The 24,155-nt window shown below is 34.2% G+C and overlaps 1 protein-coding gene across 4 annotated transcripts in view; it reads left to right on the plus strand.

The window, feature by feature from the left end:
- The window catches only part of LOC108911937 (homeobox protein homothorax), a 420,456-nt gene that overhangs the window by 390,349 nt on the left and 5,952 nt on the right, over positions 1 to 24,155 (plus strand). For 3 of the 4 annotated variants that reach the window (XM_018717012.2, XM_018717016.2, XM_018717013.2), the window contains 2 exons: positions 15,346 to 15,404; positions 20,665 to 20,823. In XM_018717012.2, the coding sequence (XP_018572528.1) occupies positions 15,346 to 15,404; positions 20,665 to 20,822 (217 nt within the window). In that variant the 3' untranslated portion in view covers position 20,823. The remainder of the gene's footprint in view (positions 1 to 15,345; positions 15,405 to 20,664; positions 20,824 to 24,155) is intronic. The other variant, XM_018717015.2, reaches the window with a different exon arrangement.

Genomic DNA, 24,155 nt, shown 5'->3' on the forward strand with positions numbered 1-24,155 from the left:
GCTTCGGTGGCGTTCCCATTAGCACGACCATACATGAAATGCATGTCTGTTAATTCTGCGTTAGAGTAACCAGCCATAGCGAAAGAAAACTTGTGCACTGAGAACAACTGTCAAATACGTACTGTTTATTTCACTAAACATCAACCAACTATTATAAGAAAATACACAACGTTTTTGCAAAATAAAAAAAGGGGCTAAAAAACATAAAACATTCCATATCTCCGCAACCGTTACTTTGCGGACCCATGTTTATTGAGACTTTTCTGCTTATTTTGGTTCATACTATTACCTCCTTAAATATTTTACACTCTTTTTTTAGCACCCTGTATAATGCTTTGCCCGTTTGTTTTAAGTCATACACTATTTTGAACTTTTAAAAAAAGTTAAAGCAATTTCTTTTGGATGATTTTAATACTAGTTAATAATTTACTAGTCACTAAACTGTCTTTTAAGATGTCGTTAACTGTTTGGATTTTTTTTTTTTTTTCACTTAGTCACTACGAGTTTTTCGTTTTGATTCATATATATGTGTATCTTTATATTTTTCAATTTATGTTTATATTCTGTAGGGATTATGTTTAGAGATTCTATTATACTTAGGGCATTTTGTGTTCTTCATTTATTAATTTATTTTTTCTGTTTATTCATCCCCTCTTTCTAGGGGTTAAGTTGAAAAGCAGTTTTAAACTGACTCTTCGCCCCTTTACAAGCTTATTATTTTCTATTTGCTTACATGTACATGAGCTAAATAATTGTAATAAAAGAACACATGAAATACTGATTTTTTTGTATGCCATTGCAAATGTCTAAAGTTTTAATAAGCAGACTTCCATAATTATTGTTATTGGTGTGGCGGAGATGAATTGAACGTCAAGGTATGTAACCCCGGGCATAAAAAGGAATCTCTTTGTTGCCGGAGCAGATATCCACTATTTTAATAAAACAGCTGACGGGTGGCATTAGAGGCGCGCAGCACCATCGCCGAAAAATGGGGTTCGCGCTGTGGAAAAAGAAGGTCGCGATGGGGCGATGTTTTTCTAGACAATTTGCTCGGCGAACATTAATCACGGCGCGTAGCAGGAGCGACAAGTTATGCACGCTCCTCGAGCAAGGATTAAAGGAGAGAGGGGGCTCTCCTGCAGGCGCAGAACCCGCCCGGCAGACACACATGTGGCGCGGGAATAAAGAAAACAGTAATTGCAGATCTCGAGCCGTGTCTTTATGGACGGGGGCGGCCATAAATTCCCAGTTTAATATCTCTCGGCACATAAACGCGCGGGGTCGCAAGCTGACGCCGATGATGGAGTCCGCGGGTTGACCCGCTCCAGCTGCCGCCCGACCCGACCATTTGCTAACGACATAATTACCGGCGGGGGCGGCTGGCCGGGCGCTCCCGGTGCCGGGGGGTCCGATCGCAATCCCGGGTGTCACGTATCGAACAAATCATCGGAACGTCACGCTGACCGCGCCAGAGATCGCCCCTCGTTCGGACCGGGCCGAGAGGAGCATAGAAATCGGGCCTAAACAGGCAATAGCGGGCATTATCGCGGGCCAGTCCAATTCCTTCAGATTTCCCCGGCAATCGGCTGCGGCGGCGGTCGCCGCGCGTTGCGTGTGCGGGATCTACAAATACAGCCGGCGATAATTAGGGCGAGAGGCTAATGCCGCGATAAAAATTCAGGTCGTGCAGCAGCTTTATAGCGCGTACTATTGGATACACGTAGATATGTCACAGCAAATGGTGACTTACTACGGGAATATGCAAGGCTTTTCCCGGTATGATCAAATGCGGACAAATTTACATCCCAACTCGCCGTTAACAATTGATTGTTACATTTATACGCCATGCCAGTGCCACATGAAAGAGTCATATGATAAAACAAACATACCTTTATACGAATACATATAATTTCATCTGAAATCAACATGGCTTTAGAACAGTTAGATCTACAGTAACAACCCTGTATTGATCAGTACACATCATATCTGCCAAAAGTTTTTATTTTTCTGTGGCTACACTTTAAATTTTACCTATTTTCTACAATCGTACCTGTCTGAGACAGAAAATTGTATGTCCAGTACCGTTGATTCACGTCTGTTGAATTATATGTGACATATCAAGTCTTCCTCAATGTTCGGTCTTAGGACCACTCTAGTTTAATTTATTTATAAATTACATCAAGCAAGACAGGCACATCGAAAACACCAACGATTGTTTGGAATTACTGTCTGATCTAACAAAAATTAACGCATAGTGTCTAAGTTAATGTCCTTTTACTTAATATCAAAGCATGTGTTTGTATACCACTTACAAGGACCGCCTAGCCGGGTGTCTTGGCCGGTGGATTTAGATCTGCCGAGGTAAGCATCACGGACGCACGCTGGAATTTGGATGGGTGACCTAAGGCAGGCTGTGGCAGCCTACCAGAGACCTGGGTCGCTCAACATTTTCCGCATGTGTGTGGTCCCCGATAAATGGTAATGAGAAGAAAGCAAAGAAAATCTCTGTAACTCAAGACCATGCTATCATACGTAAACTGTACGAGACTTTGCCACCAAGCCACCCGTGTAGTAAATAGGATGGTTTGAAGAAAAGTACTCGAGTAATGAAGGAGGGTGTACAAGGGGCCTAATAAGGCCTAAATACCGCGGTGGAAAAACAATTCCACCACTCTCCGACGTACATACATACATACATACATACATACATACATACATGCCACTTACAAAAAACACCAAATTGACCTGTATTAATTATGCATATAAAATTGATAAGACATTTTTACAAAATGTGACCATTTCAAATATTTAGTTTTCGGTGAACACTATTAAACTCCTTTCTTATTCTTTTGTTCGCTCTAAACTGAGATATGCTAGTGTAACTCTGGAGTCCAGGATATGGTATTCATAAAAACAGCTTAGAAAAGATACATAGGCAATATATTAAATATGTAAGTTATAAATCTGATAATATTTATTCATCACAACAAATCCCCCGTTCCGAGCTGTTAGCCAGGTTTCAACTCAATAACATAGATCAAAGGCTATATTTTTCTGTTCTGTTTTCATTTAAACCTGTAAATTGCGTAAGTGACGACTGAGAAGTTGTATTATTTAAATATTATTACTTTAAGTTGTGGAACATACCACCAGCATTCATTTTATTTAAAAACATCAAGAACTAATGTTCTTCAATTTGCGCATGCATATTTGCACAATTATACAGGGTGTATCTAAATAACACCGAAAAAATTCAAGGGGCGATTCTCCGATGAAAATTAATAGGGGTCTTTGGTATAAAATTTTTTGAAAAAACCCTCCCCTGAAAAGTTACGCCCCTCCTAAAATTACAAAAAAAAATTGTTTTTCTTTTTTATCTTCCACGTACATCAAGCTAAAGAAACCAAACTTGGTGAACATTATCTGTCAATAAAACTACACTTTTTGAATTTTTTTCAACCCTGAACTATTTTTGTAAGGGGTTGAAATAATCAACCCCTATGACATTTTTTCTTATAATTTTTTTTTCGATAAAATTTTTTCCTTTTAAAAAATATGTCTAAAAAACCCCATTCATTTACTAACTTTTTGATCTCTTCAAGTTTCTTCGAAAAGTTAAGGATTTATGACAAAAAAAAATAAATGTATTGTAATGTATTTTTAAAAAGATGAGCTGTTTAACGCGAGTGTATTTTGCCGAAAGATCTAGTGGCCTGTTCTTTACAATGGAATCCGTAGAAACAAATGTCAATGTCATTTATTGTCATATTAAATAACATTTTATTAAAAAACACTCAACCAAATAGTTGACCTATGATTCTACTAGGCTAAGAAGTTTGGAACTTAGACTAAAAGTGAACAAATGATGAATAATGTTATAACAGTAACAAAAAATAAAAATCTGTCGGATATTGACAATACAATCTACAAAAAATGTTGAAAATGATTGCCTTCAGCTTCAATACAAGCATCTACTCTTGTTCTCATAGAATTGCGTATGCGTTCAAATATTCCTGGTGAATTTTTTATCGTTTCACACCCTGCTACAATGCGGTTTCGCAAATCATTGATATCTTCAACTGGCCTTGAGTAGATCAAAGATTTCAGATATCCCCATATGCAAAAATCCAAAGGATTAAGGTCAGGGGAGCGGGCTGGCCAATTTACATATCCTCCTCGACCTATCCATCGATTGGCATACACCTCATCCAAGTGACGTCTTGCACGTATACTAAAGTGGGCTGGTGCACCGTCGTGCATAAACCATAAACGTTGCCTAATTTGAATGGGAACTTCTTCAAGAATAATAGGTAATTCTTCGAGAAGATGACAATATGAGTCACCATCTAATCGTCGTGGAAGAAAATAGGGACCAATTAAATGATCGTCGATAATTCCGAGCCACACATTTAATGAAAATTGATACTGATGATTTCCTTCAAAAAAGTCATGAGGATTTTCCTCAGCCCAAATATGATTGTTACGAAAATTTCTAATACAGTCTCTTGAGAAATTCGCCTCGTCAGTAAATAAAATATTTCTTAAGAACTGCGGCGCTTGGCCGATCATATTAATAAGCCATTGACAAAAAACCACACGTGGTAAAAAATCTCGAATCAGTAACGACTGCACCCGTTGGAGATGATAGGGATATAACTGTTGTTCTTTTAAAATTCTAAAAACTACCGAATGGCTTACATTTAGGACACGAGCTATTTTCCTGGTACTAGTTTCTGGGGATTCCTCAATTAAATTAAGTACGGCTTCATCGACAGCTTCAGTTCTAACTTCTCGGCTACGGCCACAGTCATGACTTCTCTTTTCAAATTTTCCAAGTTCCCGCAAGCGTTGGTGAATATTTGTGAACGTAGTATGGTGGGGTAATCTACGCTCTGGGTACTGTTCAGCATAAAGTCTTTGCGCTTCCAATGCATTACCGTTAGCATACCCATATGTAAAATGCATATCTGCCATTTCTAAATTCGAATAGTTAACCATATTTTCGGTTTATTAACTAATATTTTCTACACAAAATCATGAAACTTGTGAAATAGTAAGAAACAGTAACAATAAATGACATTGACATTTGTTTCTACGGATTCCATTGTAAAGAACAGGCCACTAGATCTTTCGGCAAAATACACTCGCGTTAAACAGCTCATCTTTTTAAAAATACATTACAATACATTTTTTTTTTTTTGTCATAAATCCTTAACTTTTCGAAGAAACTTGAAGAGATCAAAAAGTTAGTAAATGAATGGGGTTTTTTAGACATATTTTTTAAAAGGAAAAAATTTTATCGAAAAAAAAATTATAAGAAAAAATGTCATAGGGGTTGATTATTTCAACCCCTTACAAAAATAGTTCAGGGTTGAAAAAAATTCAAAAAGTGTAGTTTTATTGACAGATAATGTTCACCAAGTTTGGTTTCTTTAGCTTGATGTACGTGGAAGATAAAAAAGAAAAACAATTTTTTTTTGTAATTTTAGGAGGGGCGTAACTTTCCAGGGGAGGGTTTTTTCAAAAAATTTTATACCAAAGACCCCTATTAATTTTCATCGGAGAATCGCCCCTTGAACTTTTTCGGTGTTATTTAGATACACCCTGTATATAGGCATTATGGTCTATATAATTATATGGTTAGCTTTCTGCTAAATTAATAACTATGGTTAGTATCTTTTTACGATTTAGACTAATCTCTATTCAAATGTCAGTATTATATCTAATAATATAGAAAAATATGCCTATAAAATGTAGTTACGTGAAACATTTAGAGCGTTGACTTTTGAGAGAGACAGAGAGAGCTAGATTGATCTGACGTAGCAAACAGTAACACAGGTACAAATTTAGCAAAAAAGTAAAAGTTTAGTTACAAATGAGAATACCTCCAAATAATAAGTCTCAAATTGACAACTAGGTACATCAGAAAATTAAAACCCACTTCTCTCTGGAACTATCCACTTTAGCGACGTGCAACAAGTATACTTTTTACAGTACTACCCCAAGAGCCTAAGATAACTTGATTAATTCCGGTATTATTTTAGTATGCTTTCGCACACAAATACAAAATCCTTATCAGTTAGCCAATTAGAGAAACGCTATACACATGTAGTCCAAAGCTTTCTGGCCGTGCACGTGCACAAGATGCACAGGGTCGGCCTACGTTTATGGTTAACTTTCTTAATTAATTTTCTCGAAACCAGAAGCATTTAGACTATTAGTTGCTTAATAATAGTTGCTCATTTCCGTGCTCTCTATCACCCTTTTCAAGGAACGCACTTATTTCAGAAACACCCTGTATAATATTGAAACTAATCCATTTTGTTGTTTTATTGTACTTTTTAATTACTGCCTGCTACTGATTCTCTGAAAAACAAAACTGAATTCGATTTGTAGAAATCTACGGGCAAGGAGTGCACTTAACGGCAATTTCTTAATCACCCCGTCACTTTAACCGTCTATTACGCCAGTACGCATTAGAGCGAGTTTTCCAGGAAAGCTTTCGTTCCGCAGACGTCTGTTCACATAATCTACGACCCGCGGTTTCGCGCATAACGATTACCCGGCCGGTAATAGAGTTCGCGTCGTGTGTTCCCTAAAGGTGCTATTAATTGTTTGCATCTGTAGTGTCATTGTCGAGACTCGTAGCCGTCGCGTAGCTAATCAGGCCGGGCCTCGCGGAAACGCGCAGCATTGCGGCCCTGCAACGGCCCGAGTTTATTATCGAGCGTGTGGATCCCAATTAAGCTGCAGCAGCAGCTGTGAAAATTAATGGAGCACAGCTTTTAAGATGTAATTGGGCACATTCATAACTTCGCGCGCCATGATACGTGGCGGCGGCGCGCGTGCTGCTCTACTCGCGACGTCTGATTTTCCCTGCGAGAGCAAATCTTTAAAGCCGTAACGGAAATTGTTCCCTTCGTCGCGAGATACACCTAAAACGCGTATTAAACCCTCCAAGTTGTCATTAGAAACGATTTTGGAAATGTTTTTAGTATTACTACAGCAAACTACGTTTAATTTTTTGTAATTAGTACAAAATAACTTTTAAAACCAGCAAACCACTCACAGAATGGGTATACTTTCAATGAGAATATACAGAAAAGACAAGAAATGTAGAATACAAGAACTATTCTTAGTCAAATTTGTTTATTGCTAGAAAAAAAAATCCTTAATATCGAATCTCGATTGCTATGGATGGCGAGAATCATTAAAATGAGCCCCTTTCTGATATAATCATGGATAGTGGTGTTCAGAATAGAGGATATGTTTATTTCGCTTGTAATACATATAGTCAGTTAGAAGGTGCGAATAAATAAAGAAAAATCGAAAATTTGACACAAATAAGTAAACCCAGACAGTATAAACGAGTTAAGTTGCTTCCTCATGAAAAACAAAAAAGACCACCATTTCTAATATACATGTATACACCATTTGCTGTCGAAATTTTTGGACGCTGCTCTACAGCGGTCTCTATATCCTAAACTTGCAAGTTAACCAACATCATATGTCGAATATCCTATTAATATAATATAATATAATCACACATAATAATGACGTAACGTAAAAGAAAAAAATCTTGCTTACTACATGAGCATAGAACATATGGGTTACATTGTTTGGAAAGAGATTTTAGGTCACAGCAGGAAGAATTTTTGATGCAGATTTGTGACGTACAACACGTAGAACAACCACTTTCTGATATCGATGAGTTACGACTGAAACCATTTATGCATGTTACCACGTATACCAAGCCTAAACACAGTCAAAGGCTCTACTTAGACCAAGGTACAATCCGCACACCAACGACCTTTTATCAACGGAGTCAATAATTTTATTAATAAAAGAAAATAGTTTGCCGGAATCAAATATTCGATAACAGTAATTTTCACTTTTTGATCTAGCAACAATCAGTTTTCTAAAAGAGCCGAAAAATTATACTCTATTCTCTTTGTTCCCCTCTCTACAGAGGTCTGTTCTTCATAATTGTTATTTGAAATTATCGTTTTTTTTGGATGTTGCTATTCTATTTTTTCTTCCTAACAGTTTGAACATCCTAGTATCATCTTTGTTTTTAGAGTTTATTCTTTCCTTCATATTCTAACTATAAGCTTTTTTCGCGACTGAATATTGCTGAATATCTGACTTGTAGTTACTATTTCTATCTTCTTTGATCTTAGTTGTCATATAGTAGTTTAAATCTCTTCATTCACTCATACTACACATACAACAACATACGACTTCACTAGCGAAAAAATGCCTTAATTAAGTGGGTTTAAAGTTATAAGTACCTCTTCACCATTCCCAGTTTTACAGTAACTGATGAAGACTCATTTCCTTCAGTTCTCTTTACCTTTGACATCAACCTTTGCTAATCTACTGCATCAATTTCAGTTACTCCATCTTCCTATTATTTATAAATTATTGTCCTCCAATTCACTCAAGGCCCAAGTTTCTGATCCGTCTTTTTCATTTATTTCGAGATCAATTTTAACGATATTCCAAAATTCGATACCAGCAATTTAATTTTGTCCTCGTTTATTCGCATGACTATTTGTTCTACGTAGTTGGCAAATTACCCACTTTTCGACACCAGAGTCCCATAAGAACTTTTTAAAAACTGCACCCAATCAAAATATATTCACCAATATTCAGTCGCGGAAAAAAGCCAGAATTTTTGACAATGTGTTCCAGCGATTGGTTGGTTTGTACAGAACTGTAGTTCATTCTTCGTTTTCTAAACTTTTATCCAAAAGAAAACATTATGATAGGTTGCTTTGGCGTCAATGAAAAGGTAGCATATATCAGAAATCTACATTTTTTTTCAACTGTTTACATTGAAACTGATCTAATCATTGAGTTTATAAGCTAGACTAACATCTAATTACGTTCAGAATAGACTATAAAGTCTACGAACTTTACAGTCTACATATGCCGAGACCGAGTTTCTTATCTGTCAAAGGATTGCTAGATCAAGTTTATTAATTTGTTGTACAAAAAAGGGCTTTTATGCACAAATTTTGACGTTTGTAGAGTGCCAGGTGTTAAATGAAAATATTAAGTAAATTCGACTCTTACAACCGAACTTAAATCACCATAAAAATGGAATTTAATCTAAATCACTCAAACTTATAACTACCACAACTCGATTCCTACCTATTTCTGCAATTTTTAAACCCTTCAGTCTCTAAAAATTGAAATTAATAAATCGTTAAGTAACAATTTTTCGTTAATGTCATCTGTAATGATAACATATCAAAACACTGACCACATTTGGGACACCGAAACAGATATCTGCTTGAGGAACAAATAGGATAAAATTAAAAGCTACATCGACATTGTTTTCCTAGCGTGTTTGTGTCGCCGGTGCGCCGATATCGATTGGATCGTGGGAGCAAACAGCATTAGGGCGTCAAAGTGGTTCTAACTCATTGTTTTCGTCAACCCTTTGCTCCCGCTATAAGGTTTCACGGAATGCGGCCCATTATTACAACGGAGACTCTAATCCTGCCTAATGATCATCTCTCGCTGACTCCGCCATCCCCTGCCCTAGGCCTCGCCCGCCCCCCCGACACTTGTCTGAGTTTCCGATCGTTGGACTTTTACAAATAAATGTTATTCCAGTTTGCTCCTGCAATTATCGTTTCCGCATTAAGGACGATGAGAAATCGCTTAGCTCACCCCTTCCATTACAAATGATAGATTAGATGTAAAAGGGTTGGACACGAAAACAATTGCAGTGGGGTATGTGCCCGTGCACCCCGATCGATACTGTTTAGGAATCATCAAGTTGGGAGGAACATTATGTATGGAACGGTGATTTCTGATTCAGTCCGTTCAACTCACCAAAAAAAAAAACGTAGACAACCTTATAGTATTTGAATAAACGTAGCAATATCAATCAACTAAATGTCTAATTTTCATGAAGAAATATAAAACTAAGGTCTATCAACATACTGCTAAAAATACGTAAACATTTTTAAAGTGGACCTTTCACCAACATATTGTTTTATATCAATAGCAGGGTACCTATGAAACTAGAAAACGATAAAAAGGGAAGGTAGGGAATTTTGTGTGATATAAAAACTAAATGGATAAAAGGAAAACGGTACAAGAAAGGAAACTGTTAACCTTTATTAGTTGTCAAAATTTTTAGGTCTCGAAAATGTATTTGAAAATAGGAAACCAATAACATTTAAGATATGAAATACTTTACAGGTTATATGTCACCCACACTCAGACACGGAAAAACCTAAAAAAAAAAATTGGAAAAATTTATTTTCAAAATTTGTAAGCTCCCTGTATAAGGAGGCTGATCTAGTTACATGCTCATTTCTTTCTTTTTTAAACTTATTTTTTTGGTTTTAAGAAAACAGTTCATAATTGATCTCCCCACTTTTAAGTTAATTATTTAAGGAGGTTAGCTACCGAAAATAAAATGGTAAGAAAGTTTTCAAAGCAATTGAAATCTGTTAATAAATATGCAAACTGTCTCGTGTAAAAATATCAGATCGATTGCCAATGTAGTTTTTTTGAAAAATGATATTAAAAATTATGCTCTTTTACACAGGCTCTTATGGGAGTTGGGGAAAAAACTTTAATCAAACGTGAATATTGCTCTTAAAAATGGTTAGGATCGGGAAAATAAAATTGTAATTAAAGAATTAAATATTACTAAACATGTTAAAACAATAAAAATATGCACTTACAATATAATTATTGAGATAATGGAATGAATATATAATGTTTTGACAAATTTGAACAAACATCTGTTCCAATGAAAGGAAATATGGCAACACTGTACGCTGTATTTAACGCTTCGACTAACGCGATATATTTGAATAGCTCAATTATAGACTATAAAATGATTCCAGTCGAAAACATATGTAGTAATAATTAATCTTAAATAAATTTTTAATGATCTAATGCAATATAATAGCAATTTGAAACAAAAATGGAAAGGATCTCTGCAAAACGAACAGTATAGATGTTCTGTCATAATCTTCAATTTGACAAGGCGACGTCTCACTATCATACACTGAACTTCTTGATAGTTATCACATGGATTCTGGGTTTGCACATTTTACTTTTTTCTCATCAATCCACATTCTGTTTCATACGCATTTTATATTACTTTTCAGTCATTACTTTTCCTTTGTACCTTGGATGTTCATTCATGTTTACGGAATAAGCGCAAAGTTGACAGTAATGAGTCATTACTAATATATATAATAAAATAACCTATAAGAAATTATATACTTGCTCACAGAGGTTTTTTTATATCTGTTCGAAGAAATATTAAAGATATCAACTAGTTGACATAGATTGCTATTAAAATATCTTGGAATTATATGAAACGGTGAATTTGATTACTATGCGAGAGTTGAGCAGAGAACACCGAGAAATGATGCTTAGCATCGAAGCTAAAAAATTTATCAGAGACAAAATATCAGTATCAAAATATCCATGAACAATTTTATATAACAGAATACAATCAAAAAATTGTTTATATATTTAATATACATATAAAGGAGACCAAATTATTACACTGAAAGAAATGGGCTTATTAAACTGTTTATCTAGAATAATGTGTATAGCGCATATTAAAACTTTTATAACAATGACAGTTGACCCAACATTTACCACCACGCCATGGCAATGTTGCCAGATTTCATTTTACAAGCTCTTAATGAATAAATAGACACTTTTATTCAAATAAAAATTTAATTGCCGTGCATGAAACACGTAAAATATATGCGAGCTAATATGTGTTGTATAAATTTCATTGGCATATATTATATTTAGTTCACTCAAATTAGTTTATGTAAGGTTGGTACTACAACGAAACTACCGTGTATATGTTTTCCTCCCGCACCGCCTGCCCCGCAAGAGATGTATCGAACCTCCTTAATACTGAGTTACCTTGAGTAAAAAAGAATAAAAACTATAATATAGTGTGTCCAAGATAGGGATGGGATAGCATTAGGATCTAGGAAACGATAAGAGATACGGAGTGGCTCAAATTAGAAAAAAGTTGTGTTTTTTTATACCTAACAATATGCCGTTTAGAAAGTTTTATAACTCCGGGTAGTTCCGGAGATATCTGGAAAACCCAAAATTTTACAATATCGTTTTTTTTTCTGGCTTTATTTGAAAACAAATTTAAAAATAAATTGCATATTTAAACTGCCAGTTTTTTCGCACTATCCAATGGCGTCATCATATGGCTAATTTTTTTAAATATGTCGCTGCTATTTTTATGACATAACAGTATAAAAGTCAATAAAATAACACAACTTTTTTCTAATTTGAGCCACCCCGTATCTCTTACCGTTTCCTAGATCCTATTGCTATCCTATCCTTATCTTGGACACACTGTATAAGCAAATATAGATATCCGAATTATTTGTCTTCAAATCGACTGGTGCAACTTTGTTTTGTGAATGTCTAATGTAAATTTAGTTTATAACTATTTCAATAACTTAATACCAAACCTGCCCTGATACATATTGCATTGGCGGCTGAAGCCATGCAAGGTGGAGAATTTATCGAAAGGCCCCCGTGTGTCGCGTACAGGCCATATTTCGATTATCCGGCATCTTCGAGGCTGTAGCTTCCCTCTCGCGTCACACATAAACAAAATTACTAGGAATTTTGTAGGATCAATTTCCCCTATCCATTAGGGAGCGGGTCGGGACCGCTTCCCATGGCGACTATTACACTAGCATCGTTCTCTGTATTATTCATAAAAATATATAGAAAGTGCACTTCGACGATTTCTGACGTGTGGATTTCGACCGACTCGCATCTTCGCGTATATATATCTCTATTACCGATAAGGTGATCTCCATAGAATGCCTTAGAAACACGTATCTGTCTAAAAGTTTTTAAATTATCGTTCTTAGTATTTAAACGTAGTGACCATTTGAGATTATAAGTTGCGCAAGTATATCTCGAGAGTATCTCTACCCAGCAGAGAACGAGTCTATAATTAACTATCGAAGAGATTGGTTATTTTAAATTTTAGCCTTTGACATTAGTTAGCTTTGTTAAAGTGTTAATTCATACTTTTCAAATTTAAATTAATGGTAATTTACGACAAATATAAATTTTTTTTTCAAAAGCTATAAAACCAGAGAAATTAATATTAAATGGATACATTTCTGAGATACAAATGGATATTCTACTAACACTGGTTGCTTTCATATGAACACCTTCCTTAACAAATAATTCGAAACGCTGTTATAATTTAACGATATAAATTTGTTTTGTAGTAGGTAAAAAAACTTTTCATAATGCTGTCGCGACGTCAATTACTTTCAAATGAACACACACACACTTACCTTAGAAAATAATTGGAAACATTGTTAAAATTTAACATAAAGTAGCAAAATTGAAATCTGAAAATGTGTATACAGGGGTTTATCAAAAAGATCTATTAAATGAAAATAGTGTCACCTTCCTCGCACTTCCGGTTATACTGGAAGTCATCATCAACTCTGTTATTTCAAATGGATCACTCTGTATATTTATACATTCTTCAATTCTACGGCAAATTCTAGACTACTTTCATATAAGGAACTATAGGCCAAACTGTGACAGTTTTCAAGTTATTATCAATTTAAAAAAAAAATTGAGAGATGTAAGTGAGTTTTGAAAATACAATAATTTACTCATTTGAAATTTTTGAGTAAGTTCAACTTCAACGTCACAATATTGGCCACACGATTTTAAACACTCTGTATGAATTTTTACAAATTTGACATAAACTGGTTGAATTCCATTGCTTTTAAGTTATCCATGCCAAATTTCATTAATAAATAAAGCAAAATGTCGGAGTTATTCTATTTTCAAAAATCACTTACGTGACTCAATTTTTTTCGAAAATTGATAATAACTTGAAAACTGTTACATTTTGGCCTATAGTACCTTATATGAATGTTTATTGTCTAGAATATGCCGTAGAATTGAAGAATGCACAAATATACAGAGTGCTGCATTTGAAATAACAGAGTTGATGATGACTTCCGGTAAAACCGAAAGTGCGATGAAGTTGAAACTATTTTCATTTAATAGATCTTTTTCATAAACTCCTATATACAAATTTTCAGATTTCAATTCTGACCATTTTTTGTGATCTTACCTTAAGAAATAAATTCTAAACGTTATAATTTAACGGCATTTCACAATTTCTGTAGCTCTCGTTTTACATACATTTTTTTCTAGAACGTTTCTAATGAACCTTAAGAAATAATTAACAGTGTTAGTGCAAATCTCTTTTTAGAAATTTCTTTTCTAATACATAATAAAATGACTTAGCCGCTTTTATAATGAATACTTACCTTAAGAAATAATTCGAAACATCGTTAAAATTTGATGGTATTCTCTTTTTATAAATTTATTTTTTTAATAGCAAAATTGTTTAAATAGCCCTTAAGAGGATATGTTATTAATAGTTACCATCAAGAGAAATTCGCATTAGTTATTTTCAAATGAACACTTACCTTGGGAAATAATTCGCATTAGTTGTTTTCAAATGAGCACTTACCTTGGGAAATAATTCAGAAAGTTAGTTTGATACATTTATTTTCATTTTCTAATAGAAAAATTGTTACAATTACTTTCAAATTGGCAATGACTGAACACTACCAAAAAAAATAATTCAGAACTAATAGCAACTCTTAACCGTAAACTCTGCTTTCAATTGAACATACAAACAGTATTGAAATTTTAATAATTTTCATTTTCAAATTATTTTCTCTTTTCGATAATAAAATTAATTAAACTATTATTAAACGAACCCTAAACAATAATTGGAAACATTGTTCCATCTTAATAACGATTATACAAATAATTTTTGTAATTCCCAAAAGAGCAAAATAAATTTATAGAAAAAATTATTTTCTTCTCTGGTTAATCAAATTATCTAAAATGGACATTTCTACTAATAGTGATAAAAAACTTGCTTTGTATGATCAATACTCACGAAATAATTCGAAACACTGTTAAAATTTAACGGCATGAAGAGACTTCTCTTATTCTCTTCTAAATTTACTTTCTTTTCATTCTTATCTCATTCAGTTTCCGAGTGAACCGTATTCGCTTTCAGTTCACCGGGCTGCGCCCGAATTTTTCCCCGCCACGCCAACAGCTGATGCATGTGGCTGCATTTATACAGCACACGCATCGCTCCGGAAGCGCGACCAATCGGTCGGCAGAAAACCCAATCATTTCCGGTGTCGCGACGCATTAGCGGCAGCGTTATTTTGACGGGCGCTGACAGTCCCACCGACACCGCATCCACGCTTCCCACAGAGCCCAGCTAACGTTGCGCTTTTGTTTCAGGTTCATCAATGCGAGGCGGAGAATAGTACAGCCCATGATCGACCAGTCGAATAGAGCAGGTAAGTGTGCGTGTTGAAGGGAGCAGGGAAGCCGCAGTGCCAGGACCTCGAAGAAGTTGTTTGTTTAGCGGATAGAGAAATTTGAAAATGTGTAGTAAACTCGACTATTTTTTCTGAACACGGTGTTGACTACGTTTTGAAATTATGAATAATTATACCACGGGATGTAATAATATGCAAATAATTACAGTTAAATACACCTTGCAACTCGACATGGTATTAAAAATGGATGAATCCTTGGTCCGCCTTTAAGAACATTTTCTTATAATAACATTTTGATATTGTCTGATGTATTTGTTAACAACGTGATTTTAGTTTTTTCTTGTATTTATTACATATTTTATCAATTTTGAAAAAAATTTGAAAATAATTAACACTTTTTAATTTTTTAATTAAATTTACATTTTTTGATACATCATGTCTGAATATTTTCTGAACAAATGGAGGTACTGAAATGGAATTTTCTGTCAAACAGCATTCAACGTGAAAAAAATTAAGTCTCAGCTCAAATCAGTAGCGTAGATGAAAAATTAAAAAATATGTTGATTACCTACATTTTCCTTAAAAAATGTTCTCACTTTCAATTCTTCAACATTTGAACTTTGTGAAGATTTTCATACACCATTTTTATACCTTTCAAAATTTATAAAGTTTATCAGGTCAAGTCGTTCAACAAGCTTTCAATCAGTCAAAAATAAATTAACTGTCAATATTAAACAACAAAAAACGAATATTAAATAAATCACATGGCCAACTGGAAAAATACCTATACATTTTTTGCATTTTTCTTCATTTAGGCAAATAAAAAGTATATATTATTAGTCAAATACAGAGTGTTCTATTTAATAAAACCTATGGTTATGTAATATCGGAAAACTGTGCGATCTGTAAAAAATCAGAGTACGCCAATGACTTTCTCATAAAAAATAAAACAAATAATGTTCAAACTTTTTTCTTATAAATTTAATGAGATAGAAAGGTTTAATGTAAATGGGAGATTTTTCAAAAAAACTGTATATCTAACAATAATCAAGTTAGCCAAGATTTTGGTACAAGTAAACTCAAAAGAAGAGGACGGAGCATAGATACTTATCAGATTTTTTGTATCTATCACCGCTTTGGTATAAAACTATCGATAATCAATCACCCTGGACATATACAGGGTGATTCACAAATGGTGACCAAAAATTAAACTTATTCTTTGGTGAATTTTAAGGAGAGTCTTTCCTATAAAGTTTTTATCTAGGACGCTTAAAATTCACCAAAGAATACGAGGTGTCATTTTTGGTCATCATTTATGAATCACCCTTTATATTTCCGGGAGTTAGCAAGAAAATTGCATAAAACATTTTTAGTATTTCTTCATATATAAAAAAAGCAAAAGGTAAAATAATAAGGGATGTATGTGAATACATATAGTTGGTCCCCAAATAATTGTTAATTGTACCAAATTTTAAAAGATTAAACTAAAACAACTCGTAAAATAAATGAGAACTTGAAAAAGTAATAACATTTTATCAGCTTGTGCCTCAAATGGATTTTTGCCTTAGATTTACCAGTAATTTTTGGTAAGAAAATCTGCCGAAGAACGATAATAGCCCAGCCTCATAAAGACCTCGCCACACCTTATGGAAATTGGTCTTTCTGAGAAATTTCCTGGAAAATTGATATGTTTTCCTCATTTTACCACTGATCAAAAGTCTTCATGGCAACGAAGCTCCAAATGTTTGACAAAAGTATCAAAAACAGGGAAAAATTGATTCACTATCAAACATCATTTTTTTATCATTAATGTAACAAATTTTGACATATAATGTAGCTTGTTTTCGCCTTGAAAATACAATTTGTTTCTGTGTATGCGCGCGCGCGTGTGTATTTTCAATAAACACACGAAATACCATACAATATTTTTTTTAATACACATGAATTTTTCCAATTTTTTTTTAATTCATGTGTAAAAAAATTATATAGTATTTCGTGTGTTTATTGAAAATACAAACGCAAGCGCACCTGCACACAAACAAGCTGTTCTTTTCAGGGCAAAATGATGTGCAAAACCCGACTTGACAACGTCCTCGTGGTGCACATCGGGTTACTTTAATATCAGCGATAATTGTCGTTATTCTTTATTTGTGAAAGCATTTCACAGATTTCTATATGCTAATCATTGTTAAATAAGCTACATTGTATGTTAAAAAAATTATATTTGATAGTGAATCAATTTTTCACTGTTTTTGACCCTTTTGATGGCCCTACCGCCTCCAGATGGGCATTTGGAGCGTCGTGGTCATGAAGAGTTTTGATCCGTGATAAAAAAGGGACAACATATCAATTTTTCAGGAAATTCACAGGTTCTTTTTATGTAAACAGTTGCATTGCACAAGTATTTTGGGTAAGTGTTTTTTTTTCACCGTGTTCAGCACCAGAATCAGAAATTTTATCACGTTTAGCCGCCTTCGCATCTCTCGTGATTTACGAGCCCTCTAACCATTGTCTCAACATGGAATGAATCCGTATGTATCAGATTTGAGAGAAATATCCCATTTCAAATGCAAGTGCACCAACAACTTCTTCGAGGTCGCGGCACTGGCTGGCCATCGCTCACGGTAAGCCTCCTTGCACCAAGTGCCCTCTTTCACGCCGATGTGGACGATCCCATTGGCCGACGCAGACTCCGTTTTATCACATTTTTTTAATGAATCGAGATTTCCATTAAAGCTTAACGTTGTTATGCATTTTTATGAAGATATGGGCCGATCCCATGCCCGTAATCGAGCTGATATGAATTGTAAGTGGAAAGTCTTGTATGATCGGTTATCGTAACCGAGCCCGTCGCCGTCGTTTTTATTTCGGCATTTCGCTAAGAATTCCTCTACTCGAGAGAGTGCGGATTATTAATGGCTGTCGATGTTAGAGTGTTCTTTCGTACGCTATCGATTCCGGACTTTTCTGTTCCTGCTGGAGACAGGCGAAGAGAAATGGCGGCAGCCATTGACCCTCACGGGCCGATCCATCACGCGGGGCACACAATCGGCCCAACTGACAGCTCCGCAGCTAGGGAGAGATTCGCCCGAATTCATTCAAAATGCGAATGCATACCTCCACTCCGGGATGGAAAAACTACATGTACTACGTTCCGGGAGATTCAATAACGCCCGCCTTACCCCGTCAGACGTAAACAACCAATTACGCAAATATTAATTGAATTTTTTTTACTATTGCATATGCGAGATAATAAAATGCACAGAGTAATTCTAAAACATGATGTCAAACTGAAACTACCTACACATTAACAGAAATATTTTTTGCAAATAGAATATTTTTTAATACCTACTGGCTTACTACAATAATACGAAAAAACATTTTTGGAACCGCTGAATCCATCGATACCTCAACTAGTTGTGTTAAATCGGTAAAAGATACACCACATTTCCATAAATGTAAAACTGATGATTAAAATTGAACTAGCAATTTTTCTGTTTACTGCAAAAAAACGAGACAAAAAAGTGGACGGCGAGCTATCTACGGCCACAACTATTCACCTCTCTTTATGTTGCGAACGATTCCAGAGGTTCTCAATAAGTTTTACCGGTCATAATTGTTATTAATTTTTCAACACCTTTTTATAGTTTCAACCGTTCTTATTATTGAAAATACTTATTATTTTTTTGTAGATACTCTATATTTTTTTTAAATTCTCCGAAGCGACTTATCAGATCCGAATGAAATTTGGTAGAGGCCTTAGATTTTCAATTCGAATAAAAACAAAAAACAAAAATTTTTTTTCACGCATAGTGACGAATATGCGAAATAATTGGGAGAACAAATTTTCCGTGGCATTTTCGGTGAAAAGTATGCTTGTTTCGAAACCTCCCTAGTTTAAGTAGGCTTTAAATATTGCATTAAAGAACTTTACAATCAGATTTCTTACAAACTTGCTTTTTACTTTAATTGGTATAATATATCAGTAAAATTCAACAGTCCATGATTCTTTGACTTTCAAAATCTATATCACCAACCACACTGAAAAAACAACGTGAAAATTCACACAATTGTTTAAAAATTCGACACTTGAGATTATTTTACAATTGTGAAATTATTATCAATAAATTGCAGATTTTCTCCGTTCAAACAATATTGTGTCAAAATTTGATACAATTTATGCCACTATTTTAGGGACAAATGTGTGAATTTTCACGACATCGTTTTCTGGGTACAAAGTACATCTAATATTTTTTTCTACTTTTTAAGATGTTTTTTTTAAGAAATGATTATTTATTTGACAATTAACGCCACTTAAAATGACTTTTAGATAAAAAGAAACTCTGTATTAGGCCCTAAATATTTAAATTTCATTTGGATATAAGCCATTTTGGAGATATTTTATAAAATGTTTTTTTAACAGTGAATCTTTATTTTTTTACAAAATATTTTCAGGGTTCAGTTCATATGAACTTTTTTGCTAAAAATAACTTTTCCTGTTTCAGTTTGACACCATATTTTAAAACCATCCTGTGTAGGTATTTCTCTGACACAAACCTAAATTTTTCAAACAAAAAGCTGCAACAAATAACAACAAATAAAATTCAAAGGAAATTTCATGAGTGAAGTTGCTTTTAATTTGAAAATATTAGTCTTTGACTTTAACCAACGACGTAAACGTAGAATACGCTACAAACAACCAACAGGAATTTATATTTCTAACGCTTTATTATCTCACATCCTGTGTAATAGATGTAAAATGCTTTCATTGTATTCAAATACACACACACCAAAAGCGGCTACCCTTCAAATGTGATTATTTCTTTTATCCAGCGATATTGCTGGAAACAACTACTCTGCTGCCTACAACCCCGACTAGCGTTAGATTACATCCGCTGTATCTAGTAAATTAGATATAACACACTTTGTAAAGCGTCTGAGGAACTATTAATACTATCTTATATTAAAATAGTTTAACTAGTTTCTGATATGATTATTGCCATCGCCTTTAAAGCATAATAATTTCCGCTTAAACTTTTGCATTAATACGTAAGTAGATGTCACATAAATCCAACTTACAACTGATCGAATGAGATTAACAAAAAATTTGGACGTAGTACGTATTATGATCAAATTATTGGCTGATGGGGTTTTATTTTTCCATTTAGTAACAAATATAGAATGTTCAATATTTTAAAATAAAAATGTATGTGGCACTGGTGCAAGGAGTAGACTTCCACCGTTTCAGTCCAAGGGCAGCGTGTTACACCACTAATAGTGTTTTCTCCCCATGCAGGTCCTAGCGGAGCCTACAGTCCCGATGGTACGATGGGCTACATGATGGATGGGCAGCAGATGATGCACCGGCCGCCAGGAGACCCAGCCTTCCACAATCAGTACGCACACTACCCCGAATACTACGGGCACCACCTGTGAGGTAGGTCGCAGAATGCTGTTAATACACTTGTAACTTGATTTGATCGTTCAGTTAGATTTTTTTTTGTTAGGTGATTGATGATGACAGGTTAGCGAAGTTGCGATACGTTTTAAGGAATTATTTTTTATCTTAAAGCAATAAGCAAATAATAACATTTTTTTCTAAATACTTTATGATCCCTCTAATAATTTCACCCGTTACAACCAAAGAACAATAACTGAAGATACAGACTTCAAACTCTGGTAGAGAATTCTGAAAAGAATCAATTGTCAAAAAAAACTTTTTGACGTCAGAGATCTTCCTGCACAGACTTGGATAGACTTAAGTTAGATCTACGCATTTACATGGTTGAAATTGTTGAGAACTTAAAGCAAAGGTCATCGGGCTTTCGTCTTCTATCCACGGAAGATGATGCTTTCAACATTGTCATGGCTTTACAGTTTCTCTTACATGAATGGGAGTAATTTAAGAAACAAACATTTTTATGATGTGTATTAATCTGTAGAACAATATTCCTTTTTATATCAGTTCTTTGGTAACGCCCCTGCTTGATTTTTGTTTATGTATATCTCTAGGGATCTGCACTTTGTTCTTGAGCAATTAAAAATTGTGTTTCACGTAAAACTTAAATTGATATGACTAAAGAAATAAGTACTTGTTTGTCACAATATCGCTGTTATATCTTGTATAGTTGTAACATTATTATTTGTTATTATTTTAGTTATGTCATGTTATATGAATGACAAGTATCAATAAAAGAATATATAAAAGGAAAATGTTGTATTCCAAGTATTATATGTTAAACAAAACTTTAGAATATTAATGTCTGCAGTGTCCGAAGCGAATACACTATACCTCAAAGATAGCTTCCTTGGATATACAGGATTTAGATCAAGTTACCTCCCAGTTTTCTTTCCTTAAAAATTTTAGGACCTTTAAAACCAATTTCTTTTATTTCGCTGTTTTAAGAAAAGTCCATTGTCTTTTTAGATATTTCAAATTTGTTTTAGAGATGGTTTCTACTGTAGCTGAAGATGGACATACTCTTTCGTTTTTTGTTACATTTATTTTAAATTATAACTAGGTGATGTAAATAATTGATAAAAGCAGTAGAAAATTGTAATTGTAATTTCTCTCTAAAATGATGATTATAGAAGTTCAGAAGATTCTGAATATATCTGCCAAAAAAATGTCAAATATAAGATAGTTTCAAATATTCTTAACGATGTTTTAAGTAAAAAATTAGCCTTTGTTCATCTTTGGCTACCCCAAAAACCTTCTTCCACTAAATACCCTTGAAAAGTGACGGAGCTGTATTAAAGAAATGTAATGCAAACAAAGAAAATATATTGAAGGTCACGAACTTGATTAGGAAGCAAAATTATATTAACTTGATCTAAATGGGCTTATTTTCATCCAAGGAGATTCCGGTCATCCTGTAGTAACGTTAAGGAAGAATTTCCATTGCAGTATGTACTACTAACTAAAGTAAAGAAAAATTTCACGCTAAAAAATACTCTTTATAAATATAGATATGTGTATATGAAGTTACTTTCCATTAAAATACCTCGCTGAGTAATAAATTTTTAAAAAAAAGTGATGGTTATATCCCGATAATAATTATAAATCCATCGACCTACTATAAATTTATAAAATTTTCAGATAACAAAATTTATTTTTATAAGTACGTGTTTATGTAATTAATTTGCAATAAAATAAACGATACTGGAACCTTACATCTTGTTATTGACCAATTTAATATTAATAAGCCTATAGGTGTGCAACATGTCACTGAAGTATAACATTAAACATTATTTAAAAAATAATAATCAACTGGATTAAGTTAAGCACAAGCAAATTGTGAACGAATCCCATACCAAAGTGTTTAATAAAAATGAATTACGAGTCTAAAAGTGAATTTAAATGGTTACATAAAATAGCAAACAGCTGCATTCGACTCAAAATATCGAATCGACGAATCGTACGTTGAGATAGGTGGTAATCATAAAACACGTCGTTATTGTCTTTGTAATTTTCTCGTTTAATCGACAATAAAGTTTCCATAATTTCCTTAACGACGTGTCATTTTATAGAAATAATATAGTTAAAGATGTGAAAGACAGCGCAATTTCACGGTTATTAAGGTAATTATTTACTTAGCAGAGATTAAAAATTATGATGGAAACGGCATTTTTTGCGAGTATTTAAATTCTCTAGTACCGTGCAAATTTGTAGTAGGTACAACGTGTTCATCGACAATTCCTTGACTAAAGTTACATAGAAAATAATTAAAGCTATGCAAAAATACATACGAGGTCTGTTCAGAAAATAACCAAATTTTTTGGTTAGGCTCTAATGGAGATATGCGCTTGGCAGCATTGCGTTGCGTATAACCTTCTCTGAATTCACTTGTTCTTGGATTGTGATATCTCATTTAGTTTTCGTTATGTTGTTATTTGAGTGCAATAAGAGTTAGTGACGATTTTTGAATCTGGAACAACAATGCAACGTAAAATTTTTTGTGAAACTAGGGAAAACCTTCACAAAACGTTTCAACTTTCCAAACAAGTTACAGAAATGATGCTCTGGGTCGTACGCAATGTAAAGCTATGGTTTGATAGAGCTGTAGCCAACGCAAAGCAGACAGTCAGTTATGCGCGTCGGACTTAACGCTGAAATCTAGAACACAAGAAGATGCGCAGCCGGTTTGTTAGATTCTACTCAGGTGGACTCACGGTAGGCAGAAAATTTTGTGCGTCGTTAGTTCAGTCGAAATCAAATTTGATTTGATTTCAACGCAGTCGTTCAGATGAGCTCACAGCATACAGTGCTAAAACGCGTTTATATTTAACGAATTTTAAAATGGCAACCAAGTTTTCACCAGAGGAAGACGAGAAATTAATCAATCTCGTACGAGAACATCCCCCATTGTATACCGTTCCTTCCAAACGTCTGTTAGAAAACATTGATCTTCACTTTTATTTTGACTACAACAGATTAAATTCAAAAGAAGATCTTTTTCATGTTCTTCTTCCTCAATAAGTATTGTCACCAAAAAATGTTCAGCCATTGTCATGATAAAAATAAATTTTGCCACAGTAATAATAAATATTTTCGTCTGCATTTACCAGCATACAATCAGAAGCACTAAATCTAACAAAACACTCTCCCTTCAAAACCGATAAAGTTGAACGCTACAGATTCTGCTAACAGCGTATGTCGTCTGCGACACACAGTTCTAACAAACCGAAGCTTAACGAATGGTTTTCACGAGTGGTCGTCACTCAATTGAAGATGATCCTCGTCCAAGAAGGCCTTCGACTTCAAATGAT

Source organism: Anoplophora glabripennis, unplaced genomic scaffold (assembly GCF_000390285.2).
Source record: "Anoplophora glabripennis isolate ALB-LARVAE unplaced genomic scaffold, Agla_2.0 scaffold405, whole genome shotgun sequence".
NCBI classification, from domain to species: domain Eukaryota; kingdom Metazoa; phylum Arthropoda; class Insecta; order Coleoptera; family Cerambycidae; genus Anoplophora; species Anoplophora glabripennis.